This window comes from Sugiyamaella lignohabitans, chromosome D (genome assembly GCF_001640025.1).
Source record: "Sugiyamaella lignohabitans strain CBS 10342 chromosome D, complete sequence".
NCBI classification, from domain to species: Eukaryota; Fungi; Ascomycota; class Dipodascomycetes; order Dipodascales; family Trichomonascaceae; genus Sugiyamaella; species Sugiyamaella lignohabitans.
Window position 1 is genome coordinate 581,609 of NC_031673.1, and position 26,869 is coordinate 608,477.

General features: G+C 42.3%; 6 protein-coding genes and 2 non-coding genes across 8 annotated transcripts; 1 reads left to right on the forward strand and 7 right to left on the reverse strand.

The window, feature by feature from the left end:
• Positions 1-4,761: 4,761 nt before the first annotated feature.
• Positions 4,762-5,424, reverse strand: AWJ20_4799 (uncharacterized protein; the record flags this gene model as incomplete). The annotated part of the gene is made up of 1 exon (XM_018881893.1): positions 4,762-5,424. One exon carries the CDS (start codon positions 5,422-5,424, stop codon positions 4,762-4,764), a length of 663 nt encoding a protein of 220 aa, XP_018736327.1.
• An 8,078-nt stretch (positions 5,425-13,502) lies between these two features.
• Positions 13,503-13,574, reverse strand: AWJ20_4800 (the record flags this gene model as incomplete). The annotated part of the gene is made up of 1 exon: positions 13,503-13,574. It is a non-coding gene; the product is annotated as a tRNA-Thr (tRNA).
• A 19-nt stretch (positions 13,575-13,593) lies between these two features.
• On the reverse strand, positions 13,594-13,665 carry AWJ20_4801 (the record flags this gene model as incomplete). Its single annotated transcript has 1 exon — positions 13,594-13,665. It is a non-coding gene; the product is annotated as a tRNA-Thr (tRNA).
• A 293-nt stretch (positions 13,666-13,958) lies between these two features.
• UGA1 (4-aminobutyrate transaminase) lies at positions 13,959-15,443 on the reverse strand (the record flags this gene model as incomplete). The annotated part of the gene is made up of 1 exon (XM_018881896.1): positions 13,959-15,443. One exon carries the CDS (start codon positions 15,441-15,443, stop codon positions 13,959-13,961), a length of 1,485 nt encoding a protein of 494 aa, XP_018736328.1.
• A 1,591-nt stretch (positions 15,444-17,034) lies between these two features.
• On the reverse strand, positions 17,035-19,410 carry SET2 (histone methyltransferase SET2; the record flags this gene model as incomplete). Its single annotated transcript, XM_018881897.1, has 1 exon — positions 17,035-19,410. The coding sequence occupies one exon, from the start codon at positions 19,408-19,410 to the stop codon at positions 17,035-17,037; it is 2,376 nt and encodes a 791-aa protein (XP_018736329.1).
• A 379-nt stretch (positions 19,411-19,789) lies between these two features.
• AWJ20_4804 (uncharacterized protein) lies at positions 19,790-20,728 on the reverse strand (the record flags this gene model as incomplete). Its single annotated transcript, XM_018881898.1, has 1 exon — positions 19,790-20,728. One exon carries the CDS (start codon positions 20,726-20,728, stop codon positions 19,790-19,792), a length of 939 nt encoding a protein of 312 aa, XP_018736330.1.
• A 1,719-nt stretch (positions 20,729-22,447) lies between these two features.
• Positions 22,448-23,158, reverse strand: ARC1 (Arc1p; the record flags this gene model as incomplete). Its single annotated transcript, XM_018881899.1, has 1 exon — positions 22,448-23,158. The coding sequence occupies one exon, from the start codon at positions 23,156-23,158 to the stop codon at positions 22,448-22,450; it is 711 nt and encodes a 236-aa protein (XP_018736331.1).
• A 622-nt stretch (positions 23,159-23,780) lies between these two features.
• On the forward strand, positions 23,781-26,780 carry AWJ20_4806 (uncharacterized protein; the record flags this gene model as incomplete). The annotated part of the gene is made up of 1 exon (XM_018881900.1): positions 23,781-26,780. One exon carries the CDS (start codon positions 23,781-23,783, stop codon positions 26,778-26,780), a length of 3,000 nt encoding a protein of 999 aa, XP_018736332.1.
• Between the last annotated feature and the right edge of the window lie 89 nt (positions 26,781-26,869).

Below are 26,869 nucleotides of genomic sequence, written 5' to 3' on the forward strand. Positions count from 1 at the left end.
ATATTATTTAGATAATACTCCCAAACCAGCTTTCAACTCAACTTGGCAGCTCACTTATCAATCATAAAAATCAAAGACGAGTAACAAACGAATCATAGATTAATCATAATTTATCATAGATAAATCATAGATGAATCATAGATAAATCATAGATAAATCATAGATAAAAATCTGTCCAAATCGTAGATTCACAAGGGGTCCCAATTATTACTTACCCTGCCGACATAAAGCTTTCTTTTTACTTACTTCCAACGGCGATGCAATGCACGGCAGTCTGCCCACCAAATTAAGTTGTAATATGTACAGAGGACGAGGCGCTATGTGCTTAAATTGGTGTCGACGGTTGACAAGATGGTGACAAATGTCTTACCTCTCGATTCAGATCAAAACCTGGGCTCATGACAAATAAAGGCTTGAAAATGGAATTCAATGGCATAAACACAGATCAAGACAGAAAATATCGAGAAAATTGGTTGAAGGCCAGGTTAAAATGCAAACTAGCTGCTGGGACTATAAATATTAACCGCGGCACACCCATGTGCAAAGTGCATAGATCGCTTCGATTGCGTCTCTGCTCTGCAAATCTTTCACTTAATACTCCACTCTAATATCGGGGTCTTGATGCTTTTATATTACGCGAGTTTTAACCTCACCCAAACCATGGAGTCGAGTCTTAGAAACCATTATATAGAGGTCTGAAAAAGAAAACAAGTTCTCTGGAAGTTCGACTGATAGACAGCACTTACCAAATATGGCCAAATAGGAAGGTGAAAAGAAAATTCCGACCCAGATCATACACACCTATGTGGAGAACGTGGAAAGTGAATGTGGAAGTGAATTGGATAGTGGTGGCTCAAAACATTTTAGATATGTGGCTGAATCTTTACGAATATCCATTTCAAGGTGTGAGAAAGCCTATCATATATTGAATTTCAAGCTTTCGGCTGAACCGGTTTAACCGATCGAGCAGATCCTTCTTCTGAAATTTTGAATTTAATTATTTTGAACAAGAGAATTTGCCCAGTCAGCATCACGGCCACAATTAACCTTGACCACACTATTGAGAAGAAAATACTTGATTTCCTAGATATCAAACATCAAACGCCCAATTGGGAGTTACCGCTAGCCTTCTTATCATGATTGCGTGATTAGGCTTAGCCTGACAATGAAGCTGACACAGGCGCCGATTACATTGCTGCAAATGTTCTCAATAGAATTCACATCCAAAAGCTTATGCCCATTATACTCAGCTTGGGTCTTGGCCAGTCTGCGTGGGACGGAATGGATGCATGCACTGCATATAAAGTTTCAATCGGGAGCCAATGCTTCTGTGACCCGATGCTCTTACCCGTGTTGAAACTGGATACTAAATACCCCCAAAGCCTTGTCGTAGCGCTGTCCATAGATAATAATATTATATTACAAAGGACCAGTTAAGGCTCCAGTCCTATGGAAGTGATCCAACATAATTTCTCGGCTGACTTCTAGCCGGCGGGCTTTAGCATGTGATAGTGGCCATGACCAACAAATTGATGCCGTCTCTAAGACGCCTGGTGCCTGATACCATATACCGTTTGTTGGGAATAAGCATCTGGTGGTAGCGGTTATTATGCATTGGGGGAGAGAGAGAACTTGAGTTCAAGGGGCACCCAGCGCTGATACAATTCTGTTCGGGAAACTGTTCAACTGAGTACTATTGTTGAATCCTGTAACTGGTTTCTTTCTGTCCGAGTAAGCCGAATACTTCTTCTTTCTTCAAGTTGCCCTGATATCAATTGACCAAAATAGAAACCATAAACACTGGGCCTTTGTTGACTGTGATGGGTCTGCAGGTACAAGCTCTTGAGTGTTGAGTCCAGGCCTTGAGTCCAGGCCCAGCTTGCTTCGAATTCACTCCAAGCTCTAAGCGAAGAAGACTTGTAACCCAACTGATCACCGGTTCTCGGGTAATTGATCAATCTGACTACTAGAATGAATTAGTTTAAGTACCAATTGCATTTAGAGTTGAGGGATGACTTAGTCTGTGAATTTGGTCAATGCCACCATGGGGACATGATCGGGCTGCTCAACGTCTAACCCGCATCCAAATTAGAGTTAGAATTTGGCACGCAGGAGCATAACGAACACAACAACGCGAGATAATCACAGGCTGTTTACACTGTGTCTAATGCTTGTCTGAATAAATGTCTCATCCAACTTGGTAATCAATTTTACAGCATCTATATCTAGTTACCAATAGCCAGTTTTATTTCTTCCATCCTGTAGCCCATCCGCTTTCTTCTGCATTTTGCATATTATGTTTAACCGCTGCTGCTGCTGCGACCGGTTATAGTTAGAAATGAGCGACGCTATAGATCAACGGTCAATCTGAGAGCCCATATTGCTCCAATTCCATAGAAAACGATCTAGTTCCCTTTATCTTAGCATCCATAGATCCTGTCCCCAACTATAAGGTTAAATATAGATTCCGCAAGCTGGTTTGCTTACTGATGTGGAGAAGGTTCAATGTTGATAACCTTTGCTGCATATCAGCTTGCTGGTATTCTCTCGGCACTATGTTTACAGGTTTCAAATTCTAATATAGCGACGGTTAAATCAGCACAGTCAACTATCTGAGGGGAAAGCAATCTTGGTCAATTAAGAAGGGATACTAATCAAGTAAACAAAAAAAAAAAAAAACACCGCCAAACTCTATGATTAAATAATGTCACTTTCTGTTTCGATATTATATAACGTAGCGCCGTTCTGTATAAATGAAATCAGTTTTAGTACTGAAATTTGCCCAGAAAAACGTGCTTGATTTCCTAAATTTTCGATAGCTTGAAATAATTCAATATCTGTTTTGTCACAGCAATTAGTTCAGCTCGCTCTTTACATCTGGTCTCTCAATTCTGCTGAGTTTGTTTGAAATACCTATCAAATACCTTGAATAATAGACACTTCTAGATTAAGTTACCGATACAGAGCTAGCTGACAAGTATCACGATTGCTAGTGAGAGACATTATGAAAAATTCCAATTTTTGCCAGTGAACTAGATGAGAGAATTTCTAGTTACTATTAGCCAGAGACTCACAAGTCGCTGAAATTTTGCTTCTGGATTTCCTTTCTAAGACAGCGCCAATAAATTCCTCTCAACAACTTCTTACTTGGCTATAACTTGCAATTTTGCTAGAACGATAGAGCCAGCAACTCACACATGTTTACTAGCAACAGCTACAAAGATGAAGGAAGTGTTAAGTCTTATTGACTAATTCTCTTGTGGTATCAATTCTGTTTAATTTTCTAAGGATTAAATTTGTCGCTATGCCTGTGCATTCTTCTGTTTAGAATCGGTCAAGTCTAGACCGGAACTAAGATTCGTACAACATAGTGGCGAGATTCTATTACTGTATAATCTCTAACGGTGTCAAAATAACTAGCAGTTTAAAATATTGGGTTGAAGTATAATTTAAATCTTCTATGTAATAGTACGTAATAGTTAGTATGCTCTTTAACCAGGGCCGTATATCCTAACTGATGCGGTGTGATAAACACGTATATTCTTTGCCAAGTTTTGTTTGGTAGTTTACAATTAATTTTTTTTTAAATATTTGAAACCCATAAAAATATTATCAGTCCTGGAAAAAGCAACACCAATCCTAGCAAATAACCTACTCCAGCTCTTATTTTGTTGGGCAAGTTAACCCCAGCTATGACCCCCAAACCTGAATATACCGTTTTACGTTTCAGAATTAAGCTGCCATCTGTTTTTTTTGTCAGGCTAAACAAATTACAGGTTGTCAGGTTAAATGTGATAAAAATATCCAAGCTAGAAATAAAATAAAAACTAGCAGTATATCAAAATGAAACAAACTCCGTCAGAACCGCAGTGGAAGTGCACATTTAGAAAACCTACATCTTATTTTTGAACTCTTGTTTTGTAAGTAGTAATGGGGGTCACCGGAGCTTCTAATTACTTTGTCCAGCTGTGGTAGATAGGGGGTAAAATTTTAAATGGGCCATTAATTCATACCAAACCTATCACCTTCCTTCTCACCTGTTAAATAGTAGCATTCTGAGTAAACTATCTATCCTTGCTTTGCCCCATTGGAAATACAGCAACGTATTTGTTTTTATATAGTAGTCAGTCTGGAGATTATGTCTTTCAAATACCGCCCTGTCAATGGTTTTCAAGCTGAAAAGGGGACTAATTATTGCGAATAGATATTGAGTTTGGTTTGAACTGAGAGTGAGACTGAAAAAAAATGGTTGAAAGAGTTACTAGGAACTGGGCAATAGTTCTTCACAAATAATATGGACGGGACTTTGAAACACATAAATAATCAAATGGTCACGATATTACCAGCGTTAAATACATAACGGTCACGAAAGAAGAAGTGTTTCCAATATTAGTGCCCTACTGATACCCTCCCTACCTTTCTCTCATATACAAGTTCTCTAACTATTTTCAGAAATAAAGTACTACTTTCAAATTAGCGTCGTTTGTTCAATGCCAAGGACTGTATCGAACAAGGTCGACTGTTTGCAGAAACTACATCTATATTCCGCAAGTTCCAACACGAGAATTATTTCCTGGTTATTACTTAGATAATTTCGTAACGCCATTCAATTAGTACTTCCCATTTAATTGATTATCTTGAAAAGCTCGTAGTAAGCTCTCAAAGACAGAACAAAAATAGGTATATATATATAGTTATATAATGCAGTCATTAAACAATTCGTGGAAAAAATTCCACAAAGATTTTCTCATTCACGATCTTCTACAGACCCTCACCTTTTGCTCTGCGAAGTATGACTTTCCATCTATATCGTATAGTTTGGGCATCCCTTTTGTTCAAGACTCTTGCGTACTCGGCAAAATCCTGTGTAGGCAATGTGCTCATGACTAAATCCACCAATTTTCTGTCATCTTCAATAGCCCAAGTGGAATTTTTGGCTTTTGATCGTTTCGATTTTCCTTTCTTGTCAGCTGCCGGGGTTCCTTCCGATTCACCACCACTTACAGTCGCTACCGGAGCACCCTCAGTAGTAGGTTCAGATTTCACCACACTAGAACCAATCGATGGACCTGGTATAGAAGCCAATGATGAGCTTGACCCTGATGCAATGGTCGACGAAGCTGCAGTTGGCTCAGGCTCGATATCCCGAGGTAGCCCACCAGTCGAGTTACGAGTATTGAGATTTGAGTTGCCACTTTCGCTGGGACCTGCCGCACTAGGTGATTGCTGTAAAGGAGTCGAATCTGATTTCAGAGTACTAGTAGAACCATCAGCCAGCCTTTTCGGGTCGCTCCCGCCTTCAATGTCAGAAGAGTTTCGTGGCCGCTTTACAGGGGATCCAGACCTCGGTGATGTACTTCTACTAGACGCATTGTTATGGATTCTTTCTTCACCGTCGTCATTCAATATTTCGGCGATGTTCATGCGGACTCATATGTTTTCGGTAGAGGGGCGATAGATGTGTGTTACCTCTCACAGAGGGGTTTGCAGTTGTGATTAATGATAGTAAGGTTATTGGGTGTTGGGAAGGGTGACCAAGAGAAGAATCAACCCAAAGACAAAGCACTAATACCAGAATAGAGGAGATTGTCAGGGAACAGGATAAACGCAGACGACAAACTAGAAGTAAGTGCTAGGTAGACAACAAGTGACAGGCAGAGAGCAGGTTGAAGGCCAATAATTGAAATGATATTTATAATCAGTTCAGAATTGAAACCAAAAATGTAATGTAATAATGCCTTGGTAATAAAAGTAGAGATAAGTATCAAATACAATTCAATCAAGTTCAGATGTAACTTGAAATATCGTTAGACCTTGCGAGGGAAATGGCAGTTATGGTTTAGTATCGAACAGTAACACAATTACACCACCATTAAACCAGGATGAAGAGTTGGTTGATCAATCAATACGGAAACAAATGAAACCGAAAAAAAATTATCAGAAAATAATAAGTATGAATGGGAAAATACAAAAAAAAAATTGTATCTTCGAAAAACGCAATGGCCACTGTCTAAAATACATAAATGGTCGTGCATGCCATAATATATATGTATTTATATTTATATTTATTTTATGCAGTTGCAGTGTACATCCATCCGGCTCATGTATGACAATAATAACGATAGTCACATTTTCCCGCAAGGCTCTACAGACGCAGCAAACCACCTCCAGCACCACCAGTCAGAACAATTAATCGCCCATAATAAAATCATCAGAGTGGATGGCAAAGGGGAAGTTCAACTGTTTAAAAATGGAGAATGGACAATTGCCACTTAAATATAGACTAAAAACTTATCAGATACAAATCCGTTATGGCCTAGAATAAGAAATATCTCTAGCTAGGAATTGATCAGGCCCACCAGTTTGTACATCAGGTCATGCAGAACTAATATCGGTCTTCCCCCGAAGAGCCGCAGGTTTGCACTGGCAGCTTGTAGGGTTTTGGATTGACGGGTAGAAATCATCAGTGGAACAGCAAGAGGGAAAAAAAAAGAAAAATACTTATTGTAAGCAGTAAACGGGAACAGGCATAACTACCCAACATGATAAGTAAGAAAAAAAAGAAACCAAAGAAAAGTAAGTTGAAAAGGAAGAAATCAAAAAAAGCAATTGTTCGAAAAAAGAAATATTGCTCAAACAAACTTTTAGAAGAGAGGCGGGGGTAGGTGGGAGGGAAGGGTAGCGAGGGAGAAGTGTCCCGGTAGACTCTCAATGGCGCTAGTATAGAGTTGGGGGATACCAATGATTTTAATGTTTCTAGTGTCAAGTCTATGTATTTGTTATAATGCTCGTTTAGATATGACTTGTTTAACTGCTAGTGCTAAAAAATATTCAGCTATCCATTGTTAATGGAGAAATCGCAGAAAACAATAAACTACTCGAAAAGAAAACCTTGTAGACCATAGTATAAACAAATGTCAGATCCCACACGTTGTCTATGTGCAACTCTAGATTTGAACTGTCAGTCGGAGTAGCGAAAGACGTTAATCTGAACAAAAGGAAAAATACAAAAATAAAAACCCAGAAAAAGTGAATATGAAGGCTAAAAAAGTAATTTAGTTCCCCCAATCAAAAAAAAAAAAAAGGAAGGCGGGGGGGTAGATGGAGAGAGATAAAGAGGGGCACAGGAGAGAATAATAGCCAAGACGGGCAACGAAGCGTGCTTAGGTAATACTCAGATGCAATATCTGCGAGTACTGCTAAACACTCTGACACCATCTTAGGCGACTCGGGCCAGTATCAGCATATGTCGCCAACAACCGGACTATCGCCAATAGCCGGAACATAGTTAATAGGCGGGGATGTCTTAGATAAATGTGAAAACCTCAGTTCTAACGATATTGACTGAACCGGAGCTGTGGCAGGCAAATCCGTCTATACATTTGGCACCATACAGGGTGAGAACTATTGCCAAGGCTATAGAGGTTATCACGACTATTATCAGCAATAGCAATGGTTGTCCTCTGGAAACACCATTATAGTCATTGTCAGCAATGAGCTTGAGTTATACTGGACATATGATGGCACAACATCTGGTCCCTTGTACAGGGTGGTGTATTGTTGAGAGAAGACGGGCCGGCTCTTCTCCGGAACATCTCCCACCAATTTCAGTAGTGATGGCGATGTTTCACGCCCTACAACTGTTTAGTCCTGATATATTTTTTTTTAATTTTCGCACTAAAGGCATAGCTCCAGTCTTCCGCCAAACGTGGCATTTTCGATATTTTACGTCCTTAATTACTCCACCTTTTACTAGTTTAATTAACTGGCTAATTTTTAAACCCTTGCCGCGGCAGTGCAAAAAGACTGTGAAAAATGTGGGAAGCGGGAAGGTGGTCCGCAGTATACGTCACGATGCTGTTTAAAACATATAAATAATACAGTGAAAATTGCGAGCTAGCTAAAACATCAATTACCACCTAACAATGATCCAATAAATAGATTAATAGAAAGGCGTGTCCCACTGGCGTACCTGTAGCTTTATTTAGCTACAGCTACATCCAACCGTATCTCAAAGAGACAGAGGTATCAGCTATGGCCGAGTCTACGTAGTATCGTTCCATCGTCGTTACAGTCGTAAAGCAGAACTTCTGAGTCAGATCGACAATGTTGCAACTAACGTGTGCAAGGAATGCTGGGCAGCATCCATTTGACACGAGCAGAAGCCGTGCCCCATTTCCCCCTTTTTTTTACTTATACCTTGACCGTCGTGTCTCAATACTCTGTCTTAAACCAACAACCTAGGTTTATAGATGGCTCTGTGATATGATGTTGAATCTGATACAATGAATCATAATCGTACAATTTTTCCGTTTTGGTCGTGGCGATTTTGTTTTTCTCAGGATTAAGTTTGAAGGCTGATTATTGAGGAGTAATGTGATTTCTTTTCAGAAATCGTTTTCGTACTGCATGTTACCGAATTGTGTCCCAGACCGTTATGTCTCTCTGGCGGCATAAAAAGTAAACCTGCCATTCGTTCTAGGTAATTAGGTCTGCATGTGTAATCTGACAGAAAAAGAAACCAAAAATGGAACGAATGTTCGGAGCGTCTGAAATGCTGCGAAGCACCGAGCACCGAGCGGGAAGCTACAGAAGCTACTGTAACAACCAAGAAAAAATAATATAACCGACAAGACAGGCCACTTTCTTGTTTCACTTAACTGTGAGACAATTATCTATGAGGTCATCTGTTAAAAGAGGGGAAATGTTTCGGAATCCTGTATAAGCAACTGTTTAATGCATCGTCCTCTTTCGTATCTTCCAACTGTTCTTAGTTCATGAGCAAAGCTTCTATTTGGACCCTCAACTTTAATAAGTTCGACATTATCTTGAGTACCGACGTTGTCACAGAGACCGCCTGTGTGCATTTGGTTTCTGTTTCTACCTTGCTTCTATGTAGTAAAAGCTGCTGCTTCTGCTTCTGTTCTGCAGGTGAGTTTTGACATACCCCGCTTGGCTGACATAAACAGTTCTTAAAATATGAACTGTTTTGCTAAAATAAACACCTTATTTTTCGTTACGCCTTTTTTATACCCTCATCTTCCATCCTTAATTAAAGTTGCCATATCTGCCCAAAGGATTTCCCAACAGAGGTTAGTCGCAGGTCCCCTCCACTGACCCTTGATGATCCGGTACTCGGAAGCTCTGCTCCGTATATACTTTTAACTCGTGCAAGACGGGTATGGCATCTGTGCTAGTTGAAAAAAAAAGTATATGTAGTTATTATTTTCAAGTTCCTTATTTTAGGCTCTATAACCTTGTTAAGTGTCTGACGACATATGTCCAACAGTTTACTTTGGCTCATGGCTTCGTCTAATCATCCCACGTATAGCCCGATTCTGATCAGCTAGTGTTGATGTAAGTCTAATTGCCCTTCTAGGTATGTACACCCGTACATTACTGAGAATCTCAAGAGTCCAGTTGCCTGTACGTGCTCAGCAAAATCACTTAAAACAAGGGGAGACCTGTACTGAGTAATACGAAGATGTGTGTCAGTTTATTATTCAGGGTGATTTGTTTGCCGGGACCAATTCTGTTATATCTGACGACCCAGGACCATCGATCATTCCGTCATTAGTCCGTATTCTTGACGTATTTTTTTGTACCGGACATTTAATTTATTAATTAGTCAAGTCGTCTAAATATCTGACGGGTTTGACCCAGATTTGTTTTTTAATCCCAAGCTTGGCTGTTGTTTTCCCAATTCTCTCACTATTCTTAAATATAGATTCAAAATTTTTTGACAGATAAATGAGCGATAATTCTGTGGGATATGACAATATATACTCTATGATATTCTCTGGTGCTAGCCATAACACTGCAATGGGCATCTATCATCATTGATATATTTACCCAAAGGGTATATTTAAAATGTTAGCTATTCAATATATCCCTGTGTCACTATAATTAAGCAACGTATACTGTACATTGTACTAGTTCTAATTGTTGCATTCTTTACGTTGTGTTAGAACGTTTTTAAGTCTCACGTTTTACTTTGTTGTTATTAAATAACAGACTTCAACGTTTCTGTTTAGTGCGTTACAAGTCTCACTCACATTGCACGCTGAGATTAAAGGGCTGTGACTCGCGGAAGCTCCAATGTTTTACCTCTACATAACCTTGTACATGCTTAATTCGCTCATTGTACTCAATTGATCCGGTTACATTCTGAGCTTGCTATCTACCACATTTGTAATCGTCATGTCCCATTGACACTCTGAGTCTTTGGTGCCTGGTAGTCAAGTCCGCATTGGAATTTATAGAAAGAGTCATGAAAATCAAAGTATCTTCAAATCTACTGTTTTAATTTTTGTAAACTTTAATGAGATTGATCTATAAAATATTATGTTGTGAATTTAATCTTGTTGATCTTATTCCATCTACGTAAGACTTCCGCCTTGACCCAGAGGGTGACGGCTTGTTTACAGATCGTAAAGCTTCACGACTTCTTTGTATCCCTCCACTATGGCCCGAAGATCATATCCCCTAGTTACCTTCTCGTGCCTGGATAATATATTGACAGTCAATCGAGAGAGTATACACCAATCAATTAGCCTTTGCCCCTCTTTCCTAGCAGTATTATCCAGCCACTATTCAATTTATCCACTAATCTTCTAAGACTATCTCGAACCAATTTGCCTTAGCCATTGGTGCTAATTTAGTTTATCTGATTAGATTGATTGGATATAAAGCCTTAAATGGCAGATATAGTTTACATAATGAATGCATGGCAATTTAATTTAACGTAACCATCTTAAGGCCGACTACATAGTTTCCGACAAACTGTTCTCAAGCTTTCGGGCTCATGGCTGATTTTTTCCTGCACGTATAAAATAACAAATAACCCAACGAATTTTGCCGCCCTGGCTTGTTGATAGATAGATAGACAGGCACTTATGCCCAAAAAGACCCTAGTTGATATTTCTTACGGCGTCTAAAAAGCATGTGAAGATCAACTTCTGCAGGTAGCCGGCGCATGTCTATGATGATTTTTTGGTTGAGTCCAGGGGTTGCAAAAAGCCTATGGCATGTGCATGTGATCCTATAGTAGATTTGTTGAATCTTTATTTTAAGTTAAATTAGGTTCGGATATTTGGTCGGATTAATTTTTTTTTGCTAGCCCATCCTTTTATTTAGTTAGTTGACTTATCTTGTATTTTGTTCCTTTTCGTCATATCTGTCAAGTTCTTCACCTACAGACGCCTGTAAAAAAAATAAAAAAAATAAAAAGAAATGTGCATAGTCGCGAAAGGGTCCGTCGTATCTTTCCAAATCAGATGCGTTGCTGACTGAGTGTTTGTTCGATACTGATTCGAACGTCTAGGCACCAGACTTACAGAAATTCGATGCTTGTTTAGAATGCTTCGATCGTGGGCAAAGCATAGGCGGGCCGAGACAAGCAGACACAATTAATACATACCATACGGTTATAGTTCCTTTTTATGACATAATCATCATAGAAGAGCTGGCTGGAATTATTAGGTGGGGGAGAGGGGGAGGGGGGTTTGGTTACCCGCTTTATAAAGTGTCATTGAATATCTTGAGCCCTCATTGAGTGAATATATTAATTATAGACAGGCTGCTGTGTGGCAGTTGATATGCAGGCAAATTTCATTCATACCTGCAACTGTTGTGATCAATTGTGTATGATTTTCCGACTCCACTGGTTAGGAAACACTCTATTGTCTTGGTTGCGATCCCATACACGATGAACATCAGTGTCCGTCGGACATCCACTTAACATGATGGCGATGAATTTAACTCAACTAGCAAGTGTCGGGTTCAATTTAAAATATCGTATTATCAATACTTAATCGATAATTGACCAATAGCAGTCAAGATATCGATTTCATTGTTGTTCCAAAGTAGCGTAATCGATGGGGAGTACCGGCCCGCAGAACATTGGCTAACCTCGGTAACAATCACTTGATGTTAAGTTCGTGAGCTATGATTGAGTCCCAAGGTTGAATCTTAATTGAAACGTCCGATCATCAAGTACCGATACGATCGAATCAAAAGAAAGCACGTATTGTAGTGCCAGAAAGGGTTCAAATCGACTGGTTAGTATTAGGTGAGAATGGAACTAGTTCATGAAACTGCCATTCTTAGCCTAAGTTTTTACGAACCGCGGTCGATGACCGGGGATAAATCATCAAGTTTCAGTCTCCGTATTAAATGGGTACAGTTGCTCGTGGCGGAATCAATCCGACGGCCAAGTTTCAGCTCTATAACAAACACTCTTTTTAGATATTTGCCCTTGTCAAAGGTATGGGATCGAAACAAGAAGCGGTCGCTAGCATGGAGGTAGCGCTAATCAGGGAAATTAAGATTATCGGTACAAAACGTTCCTGTCATCCGGCTGTGTGTTGTCCGATTACGGACCGTAGTAACCCTATTCAGTTAACCTCTTGCTCTAACCCGAACTTAATAATTGCATGAAGTTTTAAGCCGTTTCGCTGAATAATAAAGCATCTGACATTCATTGGCACCTAAACATTCTGTCCTCCGAATAATACCGCATAAAATGAGATTCATTTCCGCTCGCGTTATCGTGCATCGAAACGCATGCAGGGAAGTTGTGTTCCCCTGAACAAGCTAATAGCAGCGATTGATCGACCTGATTTAAAGCTACTGATTCAGTAAAGATTCACTGTCACCAAATAGGTCTCACAAATAAAATATAATAGAAGGACTTCCCAAAAAATCTCCGGACACATCATGCCACTGCCAGGGCAATAGATGGCCGAGTTCTTAGTTGCTGGACTCTATGTACCTGATATCCAACGATCCTTGCCGCGAGCCATTGAGCAGGTAAAATCTTAATTGTGCTTAAGCTACATTTAGGTATTTGCAGCAGGTCCAGTGCGGTATGTTCGATATTTGCTTTTGTTTCAAATCTCTTGGCTTTGCACCTTGTTTTTCACATTTAATTATATCATTCAGAGTCTGGCAATTGCTGATATTGGTTGCCAACTTACACCTTTTTAGCACATCATTGAGGTAAATTGCTCGCCTCTCCATTGAATTGCATTGAGAGTCTTTATATTCTGTCCATCCATGATTATCTCATAGTCAATAATATAGTTTCACCCGAATTACTATAGTCTAGAACTTTACATATAACTTAAAATGCGCAAGCTTTGCATGTGAGACAAAATAATAATTATGTTATTGACGTTCGGACACTGTTCAGAACATTCAAACGCCGGATCAGGCTAAATGTGATTAACATATGCTCCCTCGTGTGAGCGGAGTGACGAAATTACAACGAAATCAGAGGTGGTCTCCGAGTGCAGCCATTGATTTGGATTCGGAACAATCCGAATTGGCAGTTTCTCGGTTCTAAGTAGAACCGGCATGTTGTCGTATAACTTAAATAACACACACATCTCCAGGGCAATAGAGGGGGGAATCTGAAACTGGCCAAGATCGTTGACCGAACTAGAGATATATATCTAAGGTAAAATAAGACAGAAAAAAAAAAGCAAAATGAATATCTTAGATGCCTTCGACCAGACTCGAACTGATGATCTCCTCATTACTAGTGAGGCGCCTTACCACTTGGCCACGAAGGCGGCGTGAAAGATAATTAACTGCCCTCAACCAGACTCGAACTGATGATCTCCTCATTACTAGTGAGGCGCCTTACCACTTGGCCATGAGGGCAATTTTTGATTTGCGAATACCCACGTTCCACTACGGTAAATGCTTTATCCCAAATATCCATATTTTCCAACGTTTAGTTGCCAGTATTTCCTGCGAAGCAGGAGCCAGGGGGTCTGGGGCGGAGCCCCAGCCACCAGAGGCAGGGTGGGCCCACCAAGGTGTCCTCTTGGAACGGTTCTGCAACCCAGAAAGCCCTGCAGCCGGCCTCGACGAGCAACAGCGCAGAACTCTCGACAAAAAAACCAATTAATACATCATTATTTTTCATTACATAGACTTAAAACCACATATATCTAGGCGGAGGCGACGATCTTCTCGACAACGTCAAGGAGGATATCGGCATGCTTCTCCTCGAAGGTCAAGGCAGGACGTAGACGGATAGCTTGAACACCACAGCCGCCAATGTTGACACCAAGTTCCTTGGCCTTCTTAATGAAGTTGTCACGGAACTCAGGAGAGGAGCAGTCCCATGCAATGAAGGTACCTTGACCCTTTCCTCTCAAGTTGGCGATGTTTTGAGGGTACTTGGTAGCAAGAGCCTCAAGCTTACCAAAGAGGTAGTCACCGACTTGAGCGGTGCGCTCAACGAGGTTGTTCTTTTTGATTTCGTTGAAGATGGCACTGGCAATGATGGCCTTGGATGGGTCACCACACCAGGTGTTGAATTGACGGTATGCAAGCTTGGGTCTAAGCTCAGGGTTGCTGAAGTAGTAACCGGCAGCTTGAGCCTTTTTGGAGAAGGTGACAATGTCAGGAACCGAGTCGAGGTTCCAGTGCTCGTGAGCCCACAACTTACCAGTACCACCAACACCGGTTTGAACCTCGTCGACAATCATGACAACATCGTGCTTCTTGGTGATATCACGGATACCTTGGAAGAAGTCGCGAGAAGCGTGGAAATCACCACCCTCGGAAAGAATGGGTTCAACAATGACAGCGGCAACTGGGGTCTTCCAGGTGGTCAAGATCTTCTCAAACTCCTCGAGACATCTCTTTTCTTCTTGCTTATTAGCCTCGACGTTCGCCTCAAGAGGGTATTGAAGTCTTGGGAAAGGAGCCTTGGGCCAGTCAAAAGCAGGAATATCGAGCTTGTGAATGGGCTTAGATCTGGTAGCAGACAACGAACCGAACAATCTACCGTGGAAAGAAGACTCGAATGACAAAATAGATCCGGCTGGGGAACCAGGAGCTTGGTTAGACATAGTAGTGGTCAACTCTTCCTGAGTGAAGCCACCAGAACCTCTCTTCTTAGAGGCTTGATAAATAAAGGCAGCCTTGAAAGCAGTTTCATTAGCATCCGAACCGGATAAAGCAGTCCAAACATTAGAGAATCCTTTGGGAGCAGCAGCCATGATTCCCTTCTCAAGAATATCAGCATAGTCGTTGGAAGGGAAGTTACCAGTAGCAGGTCTGTTAACAAGAGAATTGATCATGGCATCAGACTTGGCAGCTTCAATCAAAGCAGGATTATTGTATCCAAGAGCAATTGAAGCAATCTGAGCATAAACGTCTAAAAGAACATTACCGTCAACATCGACAATGTAGTTTCCAAGAGACTTGTAATAATCAGCTACAAAGTAAGCAGCTGGGATATCCATGCTTTTGTTGAGCTTCTCAAGAGCAGCCTTGGTTTGAGGACCAGGAATAGCTGTCTTGACAGAAGGAGCGGTGGGCTCATTGGGGAAATAGCTAGCAGCAACCGACGATGACAAACGAGTCAATCTGGCACCAGCAACGCGATTGCGAAGCAATGATGATCTAGTAACAGATCTAATCATTATACAAATAAATTAACTGTCAATAAAAGCACAAAAAAAGACTTGTTGACAGGGATAAGTAAAGAAGAAGAAACAGAATAGATCAATCCAGAAATCACCCTATATATATATATATTTACCAGTTACACGCCTGTTCCCAATCAGGAGGGTCTTCCCCAGGTTTATGCGGCTAGGATTGCCGTGAATTAGGCGCCCTATCAGGCTATCCGTCGAAAATGGCAGGTTTCGACTGACTTGCCGCTGCTGATACCTCTGGCGCGCTACTGGTCGGGTTTCTGCCGCGTGAACGGCAACCGTCTGGCGGCTGGTGATTCTGATCCTGACTTCAGGGCTCCGTTCTCCGGAATGTGCGCTTGTTTTTCAATTCAATTGTCCTGCCATTGCAATTGGTCAATTTATTACACCAGAATGGAATGTTCGTTGAAACGAGTCCACAATAAAAGTGGGTGACTAGTATCTGTAGAGATTAGCATTAGTCATGGATTATTTAGATTCTGTATCTCCGAGACCTAGCGAGTTTCATAACCGTTTTCCAGTTGAATCAAGCGGGTTAGCAGCGAGCGATAAGCGGGCCCCGGATATTCCTGGCAAGGGTTTTCGGCCGGAATACAGTCATTCATCGCCTACTTCTACCGGAAATAGCATTCCCGGCCACTGCAAGCAGGGTTTGCCGCGAGCCTAGTTGGCTGCCAGCCCCGGTGGGTAACAGGCTTTCTCATCCCAACATTGTTCTCAAAGGCTCGGCTCGTCCGTAACCAGCGTTTATCTCATTTCATGTTTTTCCGGGTCACCTGCACGAACGCCGTCTGGTGGAGATAACTTTAGCCGCCGGGGTCCCCTGTAAACTGCGAGCGCCGATCTCAGATAAGGTTGCAATTAGCTTTCCTAACTAGGCAGGCAATCCCAGATTGCCCATATCAGGCAATAAACCCCTGACGCTATCTACTCAGGGGGGCCATTGCGGAGACACTTCTCCAGCTGGACCCTTCTATAGGAGGGTGTGCCTCCGGCGGCTGGGGCTGCGCCCCAGACCCCGTGGCTCCTCTCGCTGCGCTCGAGTCGTTGCTCGGGGGTCGCCAGAGTGTTCGCTTCGCACAACGGGGTCTGGGGCGTAGCCCCAGCCGCCGGAGACACATCCACCATCCCCCTGAGACGCTGGCTGGCTGAATAAATTACATTAACTCGTAGAATACAATACATACAGAGGCCCGGTTGGCTCAGTCTACGCGGCGGCGTTTGTTGTCGGCGTCGCTCGTGTCGGATGTGCGCTTGGTCCTATTTTTGTGCTTTTCTTCGTACTTGGCTACCGCCTTTTCCATGTATATTTTCACGAACTTCTTGACCTTGGCTTTCTTGTCGTCAGACAGCTCGTGCGGACTCTTGATCTCGCGGCCATCTTTCGTCTCTTTTCCGACTAATGTCTTGACGATGTCTTTGGAAAATTGCTTCATGTTCTCGTGACCGCCGACTTTGTCTTCGTACTTTTTCACCAGGTTCGGCACAAACTTGGCCAGCTAGAGTGTGTTAGTATGGTCATATATACTTCACGGTTTCTGGTCATCTCGTCTATACTCTCGTGAAGTGAGATGTGCTAGGTGCTACTTACAGTTCTGGTGAAGACGGATTCTGGAGTATCGTCCTCACGCTTCTTTTTCTTTTCACTGCTTGGCCGATGGCTGGACCGATGCGATGATTTGGTTTTCACAGCGTCGACAATGGACTGCAGCTCGTTGATTTTCTGCTGTTGCAGAAGCACAATATTTTGGCGACTTTGGTTTGCTGATTCGATGATCTGTTCGATTTGAAGCCGTTCTTGCTCTTTCTGCAGCAGTTCGGCCTTTTCTCTCTCGTTATCGGGAATAATGCGCGAGTCTTTTTGTGGAGACCCTTCTTTCGGTAGCGTCCAGGAACTGAGTCCTGTGGTGCGGTTGAAATAATATCGACGCCCGTCTGGTGCTAAAGCCGTTTCCCAGCCTGAAGGTAGCGGTGATGGTGATCTGGTCCTATTGCGACGGTACCGATTATCATAATCCCGCTCCCGGCCTCTATTATTATAGTTATCTTTAGCACCCCAGTCTCGTCTCGGTAGCTTTTCACCACGGTTGTCTTGAATATTATCGTGGCTATTACTACCATAAGCACGAGGATATGCTGGTCTGGTTGGTGACGATGACGCTCCCTCTTCTTGAGGAGTACCACTGGCTGAATTCGAATTAGTGCTTTCTTTAGCACCTCTTTCTCGTCGGGGAATCCGATATGCCATTTCTAAACTGCTCCATTCTTGGAGTAAAGTGGATGCCAGTTTCTGCACTTTGTCTGATGTACTATCTTTAGCCAGTCCAGCTACGATAGACTCGATTTTCGAACTGGAAATCTTGTTTTTGGTCAGTCGTGGCCATCGAGTCAGAATCTCCAGAATCATTAGTGGCACTACATCATTGGGCCAGTCTGCTGCTAATATTACACTGAACACTTGGTATCCATGCATTCTCATCACTTGGCCATGCACACTGCTATCATCCGTAATAAAAATACGGTTGACCAGTTTTTCAATTAACCACTGCTCCTGGCCTTGAAGCAGCGCACTCATGATTTTGGTTACCGACTCTTCCTGAACAGGTTTGGCAGGAAGCGACAGTGAATACTCTCGATACAGATCCTCATCTGAAGCCCCACTAGCATCAGCAGTGGCATATTTGCCATCTCGGCCATCTTTTTTGAATTTTTTGGCAATAGAAAGCCACTGCTTCTCATCTTGTCGCGTGAGATCGAGAACGTCGACTATTAGTTGCGGTAGTTTGGTAGCTGCTGCCTCCGTCTGAGTCTTTCCACCTAAGATACCTATGCAATTCGACTCTCCACAATAACAAGGTTGTGCTTGAGTACCATATCGGTCTACATTATAATCAAAGGTAATCTCCTCGCCTTTGATAATATCCCGTTTGCTGAAAATGCCCATTCTAACTTTGTCGCCAACAATCCATTTGTCAACATAGCAGTTAGGACGACAGGAATGGTTACAGAATCGCGCCATACTTCCTTGTTTCGTGGCATCTATAAACTCGCCTTTCTGAAGCATCATAAAGTAAAAGTGTCGGATTCCTTCCAATTTATAGGTTTCCATTCTTTGACGGAAATTACTTTCGTCAATGACCTCACCTATATATTCGTAGATAAAAGTATTTTGAGGAATCGCCTCCAACGCCCGTACACCATATCCTTTGAGCTCAGTTTGAATAACATCCACATTAGCATATTGTTTAGCTTGAAACCTCTGATTGCCACAGTCGTCTCCGCATGTACAGTTATCGTTAGTACACTCAATAGACGTGAGTCTATTAATACAATCAGAATCATCACCACATGCAATATTTTTTCCATTAACCCAGTGCTCCCGGCAGTCACAGTTCATAGCTTCCACTTGACCTGAGCTACCAATATTGCCTCTTCCTTGGTATGTGCACTGTTCGAGCTGGATATATGTTGATTGAGCCTCTGCAGTCTTAGACTCTAGGTCGTTGAAGAGTTGTCGAGTAACTTTTACATTCTTTTTGTCTTCAGATTTCGGTTTAATCTGGTCGTCAAATGGATCAACAGGCTCTTCTGAACCAGCACTGTCGCCATCAGTAATTGTGTTTTCTTGTTTCAAATCAGAGCGAGTCACAGTTCCGTTGCCTCTTGCCCTTCTGCCAGCTCCAGAAACTGGTTCGTCATCTTCGTCAATATCCGACTTGTCGTCATTACTAATATCGATGATTTCCACCTTGGGTTTGCTAGTTGAAATTTTTATATTGTTTTCCTTTTTCAAGACCTTTGATGGGGCTGCCGCAACGCGGACCTTTTCACTCGAGACCGAGTTCTCTGCTGGTCCATGCGATCCGTTTTGTTTGCTGGGCTTATCTCCATACAGGTCGTCATCTGAGTCCGAAAATTCGATCACCTTAATAGGCCTTGATATTTTCGACATTGGAGCATGAGGTAATCTCTCCTTTCGTTGGCCTGAAGTTTCCTTAATCAGAACTAGTTCATCAACGCGCGACTTCGCATCGCAGCCTTCACCGCATCCTACAGATATGCATGTATCCGCCTATTGAAGCCTATTACCGGATTCTTGGTAACAGCCCAGTAGCACTACTACCCCAGTCTGAGCTCCGTTTCAGGCCATTGTGTCCTCTCACTAATCTCGAGTCGTTTTCGAGGGGTTCCCAAATATCTCCTGCGTAGCAGGAGCCACGGGGTCTGGGGCAGAGCCCCAGTCGCCGAAGGCAAATGCAACATAGAACAGTAAAGCAAAATTTATTACTAAGCAGGGTGGAGAGGATTCATTAATCGTAATTGTGCTGTCATTAGGGACTGAGGTCCTGCTCTTTCCATTCGTCGTATCGGACACGAGTGAATAGAGTGCGACGGCCGATAGACTCATCGACGACGATATCGACCTGGTTAACGAGCATGAGTACCACTACAAAGTGCTCTTTACCCGAATCCTCGCTCGCACCGTCGACTCCACGGGAAATTGAGTCAAGAGCTTTCGTCGTAGAACCGTCAAGCAATGATTTGGGTGTAGGATACTTGAAAGTCTTCTTCATGCGAGGGGACATGCTGGACCACAGTCGATTATATTCATTAAGCCACTCTTCAGCGGTGGGAGGAGGGAATATCGAGTCGTAGTCGGTAGATGGGTCGTATGAGGGTGTTATTACAGGATAGTAAGACCGTGGAAGGTGCTTTCGTGAAGTAGCAGCAGACGCCAATGGAGCTAATATCGTCTCCGAAGGTGAGGAAGATGTACCTTTAGCTTCGTTATTGGCCGTATTATTTGATGAGGAATCTGGAACTGCAACAGGTGCTGATGAATTATTAGGATTTGGTGATCCAGGGTTTCCCGACGGAGATCCAGAACGGGACGACGATCCTGAAGATGGTGGTGACGACTTGACAGGTTGACTCAGCGGCAGAGTCGAAGAAAGCTGGGGTGTATGATTAGGCGATAACAGCTGTGCAAATCCAGACAGTCTGATTTGGGTACTTTTATTAGGGAAATAGAAACATGCTTCATATGCGTCGTTTGTCTCATTGAGATCGCTTACTTTTTGCATTCTCATATCGGTGGTAAATACCAAAACTCCAGTGGATTTGTCGTCAAACAGCCATCCTCGTGACACACAGGTTCTTGCATGAGGGATCCGGTTGTGTGATACTGTACAAAATGTGAATGTTGGCAATTTCTCTACTGCTTTTAAGCATGAATCAAGTAGCGGTGTCCACGGGGGAGGACAAGACATGATGATGATATTGCTTGTCGAACCAATGGGAAAACTAAACTACACCGGGTATATGCAAATAAAATGCAGATATAAAAACAATTATCAGATAGATCGCTTGACAGGCTAGTTTCGCAAGATCAATTTAGAACTTAATTTCGAATTAATTGGATGTGAAATGTTGGGGCAACGGAACCCAGCCAAATAAATAGGATCGAAGAGAGTCAAGTCAAGTGGATCAGCTAACCAATATGCCGAATTGGCCTAATTATATTATGTTGCTGGTAATCGTTCAAAAATATCCCTGTTCCAGTTCCTTGACTACGGGAACGTTCGGATTGAGTATAATATTAGAATTAAACTTTTGCGAAGGGTCACTGAAAGACGGAATATTTGATCAGCTTATCACGTGAGTTTGATCCGAACTATTCCATTAACTCCGATGGCAAGAGGGCAATGAATGTTAAAGTAGTAAGGCGGCTCGATTACTAAACAAAATAGTACCAAATATTTAGTGTGATCGGAAAATCTAAAGAAACGGATAATACAGACGTCGTGGTGATTTATATAAATTAAATTGATGACCGATGCCGCATTCACACTGGGAAAATTATACCATTCACATACATTCTGCTGCATATAACAATGCTTGTTGCAGTGATTCACTGAGAGCATCGGACCAGCTCTGAGATGAGGGAAAAAACCACCCAGGGCCACCGCGGGCCAGTCAGGTTCGAATTAAGCGCCAGCATGGGTCTATAAAATCAATTGAAAGTCAGCTCAAGAATACAAACTATAACAAAGACTGCTGTCTAAAAAAGGTGTATTTCAATTCTGCTTCGATTAATTGATATTGGAAATGACTGATCATATTCTGGTAGCAGACGGTTACGGCGTTTAGTCTATAACACCCCTACCCCCTCTTTCGTCCCCTATTTTTTTTTTTGTCCTTTCTGCATGATGGGTCAACTCAAGAGGGGCTCATGAGACCAGCTGATGTCGCGTGTCAGCTTTTGGAGCCAGCACGAGACCGCTTTCCTCAACAGCCTTAGCTGATTTCACCAGTTCATCTTGGACCACGAATTAGCCAACCAAGAGGTTTATCGCGAGCACGAGCATCGTTGCCATCGATATCCAGCAGATAACGCATCTGTCTCACGGCATGCAGTGCACCAGGTGTGCCGCTACTTGAGCATATGTCCCCCACCAACGACGGGCCGAGTCGATCTGCCTCCGGCGGCTGGGACGTTGCCCCAGATCCCATTGCTCCTCTCGCGTTGCTCGACTCGTTTTCGCGACCTGTTCGTTACTTTTTTTTCCCTTATAAATATCGCGTATCTGATTTTTGGATCGATTATTATTGGTTTCATAAGTGATCAGTTGCACCCCTAAATTAACAGTCATATATTAATTGCATCTCGGTTTGAAAAATATCTCGCACTAGTGATATAGGTAACCGGATTGTTTACTGGTTTGTTAATAAATAAAGGGCCAACGCCATTAGAAGTTAAGTTTCTATTCTGTTTTTATCTTCAGATCGGTTTAAATCAGGGGTCATGCTGAGACGCCGCAGAGATGATCGTTCTGGGTAAATTCAGGGGTGAGTGGGGTGAGTGGGGTCGGTAGGGTAGAGTGGGGCACTACACAACCAGGGCCAGGGATATGTTTTGTGTTTCTCTATTGAATCATAATTATTTTATTTAGATTACAAAAATACAACTGCTCGTGCAGACACGATTATTAACTTACGGTACCATTGGTCAGACTCGCTACTGTGGCAGGATCGCCTGCATCGTTTCTAAGTACCAGGTCTCCCAGTTCATGGTCCCGGAATATGACTTCGTGGCTGACATTTACAAAAAGCTGCTTTTGCACCTCTTGCCAAACTTTGGACTTTATTGATTTCAATGGCACTTGTTGACTTTGTGAAATTGGATATTTGTCAAAAAATAGTGTCTCACCAAGTGCTGCCTGTTTTGGCGGAGAGACCAATTCGAGCTTTTTGTTACCTGCACTGTCATCTCCAACTGCTGCTAAGAGCATGGCTTCGGACTTAATTCCTCTCAATTTACTAGGTTTCAGATTTGTGACCACCACAATGCGTCTTCCTTCTAATTCATCTTTAGGAACATATTTCACAAGTCCGCTGCACACTGTTAACAATTCGCTTGTTGGTCCACCTTCGACACGAACTTGCGACACATATAAACTATCGGCATTTGGATGATAATCCACTTTCTCGACTACTGCTGTTTTGAATTGAACAACTGATGGGTTCGGTGTTTTAGGTTGATTCTCAGTCGAATACGTTCTGATGCTAGATTTTAATGGCCAATCGGGCAATCTGATATTCTGATTCGTATTTACTCGAAAAACCGAGTACTTGACTGAATAACTAGCAGAAGTTTTAAAAGTATGCTTTAAACATGTTCTACCTAGACACAAGGCCATTATTTTTGTTTTATTCTAACTCGGAATTTAGAAGTTTCAAGCAGCCAGTTCCTGATCTCGAATGTCTTGTTTCGGAATATCTTTCATGGGGCTTTTGACCGCCGCACATTATCTTGATGTCTCTTCCTTAGTACATCGTTTAGCCGAGGAACGAGTAAATCCGTGAGATGAACCTGCTGATAAAATGCAACCTACATAATAAGATACGACCTGGTTCGGCTAAAATTCCGGTTTCGAGCTGGTTCATAATATTTAATATTCGGCAGTGATATTTTTTGTCCGCGACGGGAAGTATGCAGATCGAAGAGTGGGGGTTAGGTGTCGGTCCTGCCATGATATGTATGCAGGTAGTCTCCACTTATTAAACGAATTATACTTGATTCTGGAGTTCCATTGCTTATCGATAGACAGTGACAGCAATTTGATCAGTTATCAAATCTCGTTAATTATTGTTATTTCTCAGTTCTAAGAGTTTTTTCAGTCGATTTACAAGACAAAGGCTCAATAACTTTAACTTTTTTTATCAATTTGGTGATTGTTTTGAGATTTGAAATGAAGCTGTAGTCAGTCGCCTTTCGCATCGCTTGGCTAACCAGTATTATTCGTAGTTATTGGGTCGAAAATGCTGGGGAGATTACTGTCTCATGCTTTTACATCTCCTGACGGGTCGAGTTCACCTGATGGTGGAAGGTTCAGTAGAGCTAGTTCTCCGAACTTTGTCAGCATCGGAGATGGCGCTAATGATGACGAAATCCACCCCACATTCCCTGTATCGTTTCTAGATGAAGCTGATACTAGGAATTTGTTATATGGTCAGTCATTTACACCTGCTGGTATATTGTCTTTGGATGTTCTTAAGGATATTCGAGTAGTGGTAATCTGCGATTCATCTTGTGTTGGGGGGTTCATTTATGATTCCGCAAGGGAAGTTACGGCATCTGGTAGTGTCAATACTAATAATAGTGTCAGTGGTGGAAAGACGAGCATCACACCTCATAGAGGTTCTTTAGACCATCGAACTAATTCTCCATCATTGGTCGCATCTACTCTTTCCAGTGTAAGTGCTTTGACTCGCAGCTTCTCTTCTACTGCTCTGAGCAGTGCCGCCGCCATTAACAATCTGTCGGGATTGGGAATTGGATTGGGTCAGACTGATAGTACAACGGCAAATCCAGATGGTGTTACATCTGGAAAAGGACTTGGTGATTCCAGTCCCTCGAATAAGCCACTTGCTAGGCCAAATACAATTGCATCTCCTCAAATCTCCTCCGGTAGGGTATCAGCTCCCAACAGTCCACATAGAAGGAAATCATCTGGTAATAATCTACCAACTATTGCACCAGATGTTGCTCCAATTCTTCAACTTGCACTTTTAAAAGATCTGGTATTTGGCTATTCAGCCATGAAATTTCAGGGCCAACTGACTAAAATCCATCCCCTGCCCAGGTCTAAAGGTAGTTCTTCAAAGAAACAGCCTTGGATTGTATCACGCATTTTCAAAATAGCAGTAGACGATCCATCTCTGAACAGGACGGATCCTGTTAACCGCCAATCGACTACTATGAGAGTGGACTCTGCTCCCAAACAGTTTCTCACCTCGACAGGATCAACTATTTCAAATGCATCAGTTGATACAAATAATACTGATTTAACAGTCGACGATGCTGATAATGAAAATGATAGTGCAACTGACGGATTACCAGGATGGCAGCCTAAATCCAACAGCACAGTTCCTCCTTTACCTCCACATACCAAGGATGTGCGATGTGCCATTTGCATTAGTTTCAATCTTCCTCCGGAGTCGGAAGATGCCATTACAAACCACTGGACTGAGCTTTCTTATGCACTTGCTGATTTACAGGCTACCATATATCGCAAATTAGAGAGACAATTGCCACAGGTAGTACTTGATTCCAGACGTAAGAAGCATACTCCAATAATGTCAGGCGGCCACGGATCAGGGCTTAACCACGATAGTCGATTCAGTGGCGGTCGCGTTCTTTATTCAATCGATGGAGATTTGGAAATCCAAAATGCTGTTGATTTTTTCAAATCTCGGTTCTCAACTGCACTTCGTATCCCAAGAGTACTATGTGGTCAAGATAACTGGTCTGATTTGTACAGCGAAATGTGCATAGCAGCCAAGAAATGGGAGGGTACATCTGATGGAGGATTTCTGGGTGCTATGATTTGTTGTTACATCGATTTCAACAAAGACCTTCTAGGTGGTTTGATACATGAAGATGATGATATTCCGAAAAGGACAATTATTCTCGCCAACAACCGTATTGTTTCCAGGAAGCTGATATTTATTCTCAGTTCGCTTATTAGAAGCAGAACGTCAGAACGAATTCGAAAAAGAATTAGCCTTGCTAACTCGCTTAATGACAGCTTCGTAAAGACACATACCCAGCGATCTTCTTCTGTTTCGACCACGTACTCTGTTGGCACTAATTCCCCACGTACGCGAACATCGGCAAAGTTCTCGTTTGTTGATGGAGGTTGGGAGGTTTCTCAACCGGCTTCGATGATCGAGCCAGTTGGAACAGTGGCCATTCCTCATGTAGTACGCCCTTCATTTTCTTCTTCATCCCTAGCGCATTCGGTAGGTTATGGAAGTACATCAGATGCTTTGAGTAGTAGCATCAACGGACGTAATTCTCGCAATAGTGGCGGCTTTTTTTCAAATCTTTGGAATTCAGATAACTCTTACCCTGAAACACCTGGGACTCCGTATGATGATTACTATTTCCATGAACAACTGGCAAATGCCGATAGAGATATGGCTTCTTCTTTCCAGTCTAAAAATTTCACTATTGGAGATACGACTAACGGTACGGTTACTCCATCACTTATCAGACCCTCGATGAGTCGATGCCATTCATCTGAACGGTCGGCAACCACTCTCAACACTATAAATCATAGACTTTACCACCGACAACATACGGGAGAGTCCAATATCAGTGCTAACAATCCACATACAAGCTTGCATCAACGGACCCTGCTTCAAAATGCAAGCGATAACGACCTCACCAACCTTTCGTATCTTCCAACAGCGCCACCTTATAGGTTGGTCCACGACGAAGAGAACCAAATTGTCATTGATGTATCAGAATCTGCCACACCTGACCAACCGTACGAAGATCTCAGGCCAATTGTACTTCCACGAGTCGCAGGTCATGTATCCAATTTCCATCCTGATTTTATACTCCAAGCTTGCCCAATTACACGAGACTTGGAAGACCAAATTTCTAGAACTATGCTTCGAGATGGCGACGTTAATTCGGTTTCAATAGCAGCACGAAATAGCATATCCAGTGTTCCATCCAAGCGACAGGCTCTTTCCAAATCTCTAATCATTAACCTAAGAACAAGAGAAATCTCAACTTACACCCTCGTGGCCAGTACAGATGAAACATCTAATATGACTCAAAAATTAGTGCGAAAAGTAGTATTTGCCAATCACAAACCCTCTCCTGGATTTTCAACTGCATTCGCAAATATATCAAAACAGATTGCTGATATTGTTGAGGGCGAGGAGGGGACGATACACAGTCCTAATCGTGGAGCATATTTCACCTCCCTGGTTAAGGCTTTTGAAGGCTGCTTTGGCCTTTTATAGCCCCTATTTATTTTGTTATGACCATTATGTTTTAATTTATTATTTTGCATTACTTGTAATCAGAGTTGCATATAGCACTCAGAGATATA